The sequence below is a fragment of the Orycteropus afer genome, unplaced genomic scaffold (genome assembly GCF_000298275.1).
Source record: "Orycteropus afer afer isolate SDZICR_OR568_19922 unplaced genomic scaffold, OryAfe1.0 scaffold00059, whole genome shotgun sequence".
NCBI lineage: Eukaryota > Metazoa > Chordata > Mammalia > Tubulidentata > Orycteropodidae > Orycteropus > Orycteropus afer.
Window position 1 is genome coordinate 1,203,021 of NW_006921646.1, and position 8,129 is coordinate 1,211,149.

General features: G+C 49.9%; 1 protein-coding gene across 1 annotated transcript in view; it reads right to left on the reverse strand.

Moving 5' to 3' along the window:
* LOC103195722 (inositol hexakisphosphate kinase 3) overlaps positions 1 to 7,714 on the reverse strand; it is a 41,233-nt gene extending 33,519 nt beyond the window's left edge. The window contains exons 1-2 of the mRNA XM_042780755.1: positions 7,516 to 7,714; positions 958 to 1,174 (exon numbers count right to left, since the gene is read on the reverse strand). Coding sequence (XP_042636689.1) covers positions 958 to 1,174; positions 7,516 to 7,714 — 416 coding nt within the window. The remainder of the gene's footprint in view (positions 1 to 957; positions 1,175 to 7,515) is intronic.
* Between the last annotated feature and the right edge of the window lie 415 nt (positions 7,715 to 8,129).

Genomic DNA, 8,129 nt, shown 5'->3' on the forward strand with positions numbered 1-8,129 from the left:
CCCACCCTTGGGAATTCAGAAGGTTGGGGTTTTAGGTTCTGTCACTACGGCATGTCATTATCTTCTCTGTACCTCACTGCCCTCATCTGTGTAATGGAGTAGCAAGAGCTGATCTACCTTCCCTTCCCCCAAAAGGATTTGTGAGGACCATGTTAATCAATGAATGCTAAGGCCTCTTTGAGACCTCACAGTGCCACAGAGGGTGAGCATGGGGGCTGTGGGAGCCATGAGCCTTTGTCCATCCACCCTTTCCTGCTTTCTCTGCATCTTGGCTTCCCCATCTGTGAAATGGAGATAATGTGCACCCAATTCCTGATGTCGAGCCAAGAGGCTTAATTAGATTTGCCGGGCTCCTTAGGGAAGGGAGGTATTTTCATTGTATTAGCTTCTTTTTCTTTCCCATAAATGTTTTAAAAGTCCCCAAGGAGGCTCTTCATCTGAGAAAGGTCAGCTTGCATTTTCACAGTTTTTTGGCAACCTCTCCAAGGACTTTTGGTGTCCTGAGCCTTCTGTGTGTGACAAGCCCACTACACCTTGTTAGCTTCTCTTGGGCCTATCCCAAAGGTGAAGAAGAAAGATGACTTCTGAGAGAAACAGCCACACTTTTTCCTTTATAGAAACTGTTCTAGAGTTTCTGCTCTGCAGCTTTTCCCCTTAGAGACACTTCTTGGTCTCAGTGAAACAGGTATATTTAGTTAAACAAATATGTACTAAATACCTGCTCTGTATAGAATGCTGCCTTTGCATCAACTTCAGAGATAAAATGCATCATAATCTCTCCGTCTAGAAGTGGTATAAAAGAAAACTCATTTCTTTCTTAGGTCACATTGGTTATTCTAGACAGAGCCTTCATCTGAATTTCTCATTTTCTCAGCTGCAGCCCAAATAGGGAGCCACCAGCCCTTGGCACAGGTGGGAGCTACACTGGATGCTGTCAGCCTGCTGAGAAGCCCTCACCTCTCCTTGAGTGAATGCGTGAGCTGGGCATGCTGCCACTGGGCAAGGGAGTGGTTGCCACTACTGATGCCACCGGTGGTCTGCTGGAGTGTCTGCCATATTGTCACTGCAGCCGACTCAGTAGAGACCTTGAAGGGCCCTTGGTTCTCCTTCAGTGGATTAGCAATGAGGCTGAGATGGCCTCTGCTGTCTCTCTGGAGGTGCACCGTGATGGTGCCTGCAAAACACAAGGAGAGGGGAGGGGGAAAAATGGGTGACATCATTGTGAATTGTAGTTTAATGGCATTGTCACCCTCCTCCCTCTCCCTTTGCTCCTCTCTCCAGGAAGAGCTATGGTGACTGGGCTGGTTTAGCTTGAACCTAATCCTGTTCCCAAATCAGCCCAAAGCCAACTCATAGTCTATAGAAAATAGCCTTGGGCCAACAGTCTTGGCATGGCTTCTGGTTTATCCCACTTAACTGCCCCTTCATGCTTCAAACAAAGCTAATCCTATACATTGCAGTTCCTCTGCACAGTGCACCCAATTGTGCCCAACCTTGGAGCATTGGGGCTGCTGGTCCTCTGTGAAGGGGGGTTCTGTCTGGTGTGCTGGTGAGGGTCAGTGTAGGAAGAGTGAGAAGTGTGCCTGCAGAGTGGCAATCAGGGAAGTTGGGGCCCATCCCTTTCCTCTTTGCCTCTTCCACAATCTTTTTTACCCCTTCGTTTTGTCATTACTGATCAGCTTCTTGGGGGGAGCCTTCCTTAAACAGCCTTCTGTGGCTCAGGCCTCTTGGTTGCCCCTCGTTTACCTCTTCCTTGTATCTGGTTCTAACACTAATACATGACGGTTTCCTTTGGATAGACGCGTCAGCACGTGAAGATGGTTCTTTGATATGAAGCTAAGGTTTGTGGGATTTCCCCAACGGATGTTAGCATCTAACCATCATTGTTTGTAATCAAGGCACAACATCCTACTCCAGTCACTGGTTGTGAAAGTGAAGAGAACACAGAAATTCATTCAACAAACATGCTAATTGATCTCTTCTGGGACATTGGTCAAGTTGGTAATTAGCTCTGGCATCATCACTTCTGTAGTCACTCTCCTTAGACTCTGCTCTAGTAGCAGAGCCCAAGCCTTCCTCCATGGAGTGTGGCATCCAGTGGGTGCCTGGCCTCCCCAGAGTTCTTTTGGAGAGAGAATGTTACTCTTGGTAGTGACACAGGAGATAGCCACACAAATGGTTTTGTGAGAATCCATGTCTTTAGAATATTTGGTTATCTGTTTATCCTGCAGCTGATGCTCTGAGTATTGTTTGGTTCCTCCCCCATCTCCACAGTCTACTCTCCTTCTTGCACCAGGGAGTTTCCTTGCTCTCAGAGTTCCCAATGAATTTGGCCAATGGGAGGCACTAGCAGGAGAAAGGTTGCGGTATTTACTCTACTTGTTCTTCCGTGTTTGCCGTGGTTCTGGTAGTGGCTGTGTTCCCCTCTGGACTCTTGCTGGGCTTAAGCCTAGGACTGATAACAGCTTCTCAGTGTTGCTAGTCCCTGGGTGTCACACCATCACTTGTTCCTTTAATCCTGCATGCACTTCTGCAAATTGTCCATTTAAATTCTCTTTAGTTAAACCCCTTTGAATATACCGTTTGTTTCATGCTGGGACCTTGACTGAGAGGGGAGGCTGCATGTGGCCATCTTCTCCAGGTTATTTTTCTCCCCCTCTTACCCAGGATTCAGGGATTCCAGGCCCCTCCCTAGCAGCTTCTTAAATCACCCTTGAAGTCTCTGAGATGGCCACTTGGTCACCTTCTCAGAGCAAGTGGTCATTTCTGCTGAGCAAGCAGTAAAGGCAGCTGATTTCCCTGCTCGTGTCTCCACCAAGACCTCCAGGGCTGGTCAGCACAGATACTCATTTTTGGGGCTGCTCTATAATTCAGCAAGCTGCTCTTCAAAGCTAGCCATGCCTTGTTCAGTGGTCCCCCTGGGCCAGTCCTGTCATCTCAGATTCCCAGTGCCCTAATTTTGCAGCCCAAGAGTGACGTTCAGTTCTCGCTATCTCCTAAAAAACTCCACTCTTCCTCACCCCAGCTCAGGCTCCTGTGTCCTGTGAAATAGTAACGGTAATTATGACAGTACTCTATACCAGCCTGATATTACAGCTGCCCAAACACTAGCTTTCATCCCTAGGCCAATCCCACCATAACTGTTCTGCTTATGAAAGCAAGGGGTTGATGCAGGTTTAGAAAATAATAGTAGTAGTAATAGGTAACAATATTATGTAATATTAGTTATGTAATAACTACTGTCTCTTACGCCTACTATGCACCAGTACTATTCTAGGTGCTCTTCATTTCTTATCTCTGAGTTGTAACAAGCCTGCAAGATAGCTGACTGTGGAAACTGAGACCTAGAGAGATTGAATAACTTGCCCAAGGCCACACAGTTGGCAAGAGGGCCACATCATGTGTGGATATGAGAAGGAACAAGCTGTTACAGTGAAGTGTTGACCAAAAAAGACTCTTTGGGAGGGTTTAGTGTCAAGCTTGTGTTTACCCTGCAGGTGCATCTCCAGTCACATTTGTTCTGGATCATTCCGTTCCATGGGAGAAAACAGAGAAGCCACTATCCCCCATCTCATGAGAGGGTCGTCAGCACAGAGTGCTGGGAGTGCCAAGAACGCAAGGAAAGGTGTTTACATTTCTAGTGGTTTCTTGAGGAGAGTTTCTGTGCTTGTTCCAGGGAGGAGGACTGATTTTCTGGAAACCAAAACCAGGCCCCAGAGCGAGCCCATCCCTCTAGGTGGAAGAGGAGGAGGACTCACTGGCCCCCATACTTATCCTTAGGGGGAACTCAGAGGCTTCCTGGCTGCTGGGGGAGCCTGAAATTGTTATGATCCAGGGCAGGGTCCTTTTGTATCTTTAGAGTTCAAGCCCTGCAGCCTTTCCTTTTATGCAGTTACTGTGAGATTATGGTGACAAGCCCACCCCAAACCACTGTGTTGGGGTGCTCCAGATCCAGAAAGCTCCCTGGAGGGACAAGAGATGTGACCCTCTCCACGTCTCCAGGCTCCAGCTCTTGTCTGATCTCATCAGTTCTGAGTGTCTGAATAAATGGAGAAGAGCAGAGGTGCAAATAACCCCAAACCAATAAAATCCAGAAGTCATTTCTATTTCTCATATTGTCAGAGCTGTGCAGCCAGACCGTGTCCCTGCCTTCTCTTTCTGTCTCTCTATGTGCCTGTGACCGTCCCTCTCTCTTACATGCCCACCCTCTATGATTTGGCTCAGCCCTTCCTTCCAAAGACTGGGCCCCATTGTATGAGACCCAGAGCAGACCAGCCCTTGCAAATAGTCTCAAACTGCCCACCCTTGACAAGAGCCACGTTAGTGGGATCGAGACAGCCTTGGGGCTTGGATTATTCTTTTAACCAAGAGCCATGTTGGCTGCAGCCTGGCCTCCAGCTTGCCCTGTGTTTCCCAGAATCTGTGGGGATGGGACCTTGAGGTTCATAGGGTCTTTGTACTCGCCCGGCCTAACTGATTGGGAGAGTAGGGGGTCCAGCTGGGGCCCAGCCAGAGCCTTTTGATGCCTGCTCTCTAGCCCCACCCCCTCCCCAATACCTCAGCCCAGATGAGCACTTACTGCCACGGTTGGCATGCCCAGAGCATCTCAGCAATTTCAGTTTGGCCGAGTCTCCGTGAATATTGTCATATATTTATTTTTAAGCTTGCGAGAGCATTTACATGTCACTGTCTATAATATGAATTGGACTCAGTCATTAACTAACTGGACCTAGGAGTATGTCCTCATGCACCCAGGGAGGCAGAGGGACCAAGCCCCCAGATGCTGTCATGCCTGCCCTAAGAAAGGCCCAGGGTGAGACTCTGACAATGGAATGGTGTCTCTGCTAACGTTCTCCCTGACAGTATTGTGGTGTACAGCAGGGAGGAGGGAGAGGGTGTGCTCTGTCATGTGCCATAGCCCCTTCAAAAACTGCCCTTTTTTCTAGGGGGCTCTTCCTGTTGGGGAGGAAAAGGGAGACCCCATGGCAGCCTCATGGGCATCGGAGTCTCCTTGACCTGAAGTTCTAATAACTGACCCCAGGAAAGTCATATCCCTCCTTCATTGGGTTAGACAACTCCCTGAGCACTGACATCCTAGGAGTCCATCTCTTCAGTAACTGTGTAGGTGGGAGCAGGCAAGCCCGTGTGACCAAGAACATCTACTCTGGAGCCAGATTCCAAGGTTTGATCCTGGCCCTACCTCTCATTGACTGTGTGGCCTCAGGCAACTCAGGAAACCCTCTCTGTGCCTTAGTTGCCTTATGTGTGAGGTGGGGCTAATAATCGTACCTGCCTCAGAGGGTTGTTGTAAGGATTACATGAATTAGCACATGATGACTATTGATAGTAGTGCTTGACACACAGTGAGGACTAATGGTTAGCTGAGGTTATTACTTACCAGGTGGAACAAGAAGCCTGAATAGCCTGAGAGCCCTTTCCTGCCTGCATCCTGACCCGAGTACCTCTCCTCCTGCCTCTCCCCAGGTGTCTGGGAATGTGAGGGTCTTGGTTCTAGGCCTTTCTCTAGTCCCCTTAAATGTGCATATTTTGTTAGTTGGTTCCTGGACAGTGGTGCCTCATGAATTGTGTTCTGGTCAGTGAATCAGTGTTTCTGCTTCATTAAAACCTCTCACCTGGGCATCACCCCAGCCTGTGGGCTCTGCCTAACCCACCATAGGTGGGATAGGTGATAAGCTATGTGGCTCTTCTGAGGATGCCACGAGAGGCCCTGACCCAGTTCCCTCCCGACTGGAGGCAGGTGGTGGAGTAGCCCTGTAGGGAGTGATACTTTAGTTATGACACCCTGGCTCAAGTTAATTTATTGAGTTAGTAGAGCCCCTAGGGGGTGGTACGCAGGATGGGCAAGGGAGAAGAGGGCAGAAGAAGTGGAGGTCTGGACAGTAGACCAGCACCTGAAGCCACCCATAAGTGGCTCCCCTCCCTCTCAGAAAGGTATGGGCCCCATGGAGACATGGAGCAGGGCTGGAGGGTCAGTGTGGGTCACCAGAAGACTGGCCCAGCCTGTCTGACTTGCCTGCTTTGCCTGTGGTTGCCCTGGCCATCTCTCTCAACTACAGAGCTGTGTAGAACAAGTGTGAAATGCTGCTGGCAGGAGGCTGCCCCATGTAAGGTCCTGCCACCCCTTTGCTGGGTTGAGTTCAGTCACGAAAAGACCGGCATTAATTCCAGTGGGTGCTCTGACAAGATGGGCAATGACCCACAACTGGTTGGGCAATACCCAGCCTGTGGATTTGAAGGGCCCCAGGGGAAGTCAGAGCTGGAGGACAGAGGAGACCTGTACAGGCAGCACACCGATCATGTCATGGCCTCCCCCATACCCCCCTTGAGGAAAGAGAGCCTTAGACCTGTGTATATGCCGATATTATCATTGCCTTTACCACAGATACTGAGACAATGAGGGCAGAAACTTGCAGCCATGAAGTCTAAAATCCTTTAAAGAAGGCCTTTCCCCTGGCCCTTGTCTGTCTCTCTGGCTGGCCTCCTGGCAGAGTCACACCCTGAGCCTGGTGAACTTCATGTACCAAAGGCTGGGTGTGGATGAAACAGTCGGCACCAGGATCTGGAGGCCTCCATAGTCCCCCTCCTGCCTGTAGGACTCCTGTCCAAGGATCTGAACAGGCTGAGGCAAACACTAGGCTTGATGAACCCTTAATTAGCCCTCTAATTGACCACCCACTTGGGGCTTTGCTAACTTGATAAATTAATTTGAGCCGAGGTATCATAACTAAAGTATCACTGCCTGTAGGGATGGATGTTCTATCACCTGCCTTTGGGCTTCACACAGGAGATGGTATTTCTAAGCCAATCGGGAAGGAACTGGGTCAGGGTCCCTCGTAGCATCCTTAGAAGAGCCCATGTAGCTGACCACCTACCCCCCCTGTGGTGAGGGTGAGGCAGAGCCCACAGGCTGAGGTGATGCCAGGTGGGAGGTGTTAATGAAGTCCTCTGTCCCCAGAACCCATTTTATGCTCAGGTGCAGACCACACACTAGTGGTCACAGTAATTTCCCCAGCTACACCTGGAAGGCAGCCCATTCCCCCATCTTTGCCCCTTTCTGTGGGAGAGTGGGAGTTCTTTTTTCCTAAACCTGCTGCTCATTTCTCCTTCACATCTTGTCCCAGGCCTGGGCCTCCTGAGGGAGGTTAAGGAGCCCTCCACCCATCCTGTGTTTAATCATCCATGATAACCTGGCCATCATGTCCCCCTGGCACAGACCAGAAGGCTCTTCAGGGTGGGCTGGGGTATCATTCTATCCCAATCTCAATTCCTCAATGCCTGGTGGCTTGAGCTAATTCTCGGGAGTCAAATGACCTTCAACTTGAGACCTGGAGGCTTGAGGAGTTAAGAGCAATGAGGACAATTAAGGCCATCACTGCTGTGGGAGAGGGCACATCTCCATAGCAACCCTATACACACTTCCAGAGCATTGAGGAAGTGGTGGGTGTGTGCAGACAAGCCTGGCAGCCCAGTGAGGCCTGGTTCCCAGACACTCACCTTTGTACTGAGGGGTAAACCGCTTCATGGCCAGTGGCAGAGACTCATAGAACCTCTGCTCCTGGGAGATAAGGGGCTTGCACACTGTGTGTTCATCATACTGCATCACACTCAGGTGCCCTCCAACCTGGTGCAGGAAGGGCTCCAGCTGCACGCCCACTCTTGTATTCCCAGCATCTGTACTGTCTTGCACAACCATGACGTGGCACAGGGAGTAGAGTGCCTGAAACAATCTGCACGAGGGAGGTGTGAGGGGAAATAGCGGCTCTTGGACACAACTCAGAGCTGTCAGAGATCCTCAGCTTTCTCCTTCTTGGCCATTATTGCTGTCATAGTGTAGTGGTTTCCCGTCTGTGTGCTCTCACTGAGGGCCTCTGAAAGCAGAAGAGGAAGGTAGAAATCGTATTAGGCAGGTGGTGTCCTGGGAGAAGCAGCCGTGGAAAGGCCCACACAGCCCCAGTCAATGCCCAGAGCAGGTTCCTCACTGGTAGTTAACCATGACTAAATATGCATCGATTACTTCTGGAATAATCTAGTATAAGAAGCTGGTTGTCTCCAGGAGCAGAGGTGAGAGAGGCTTTTCACACAACACCATCTTGTACTTCTTGAATTTA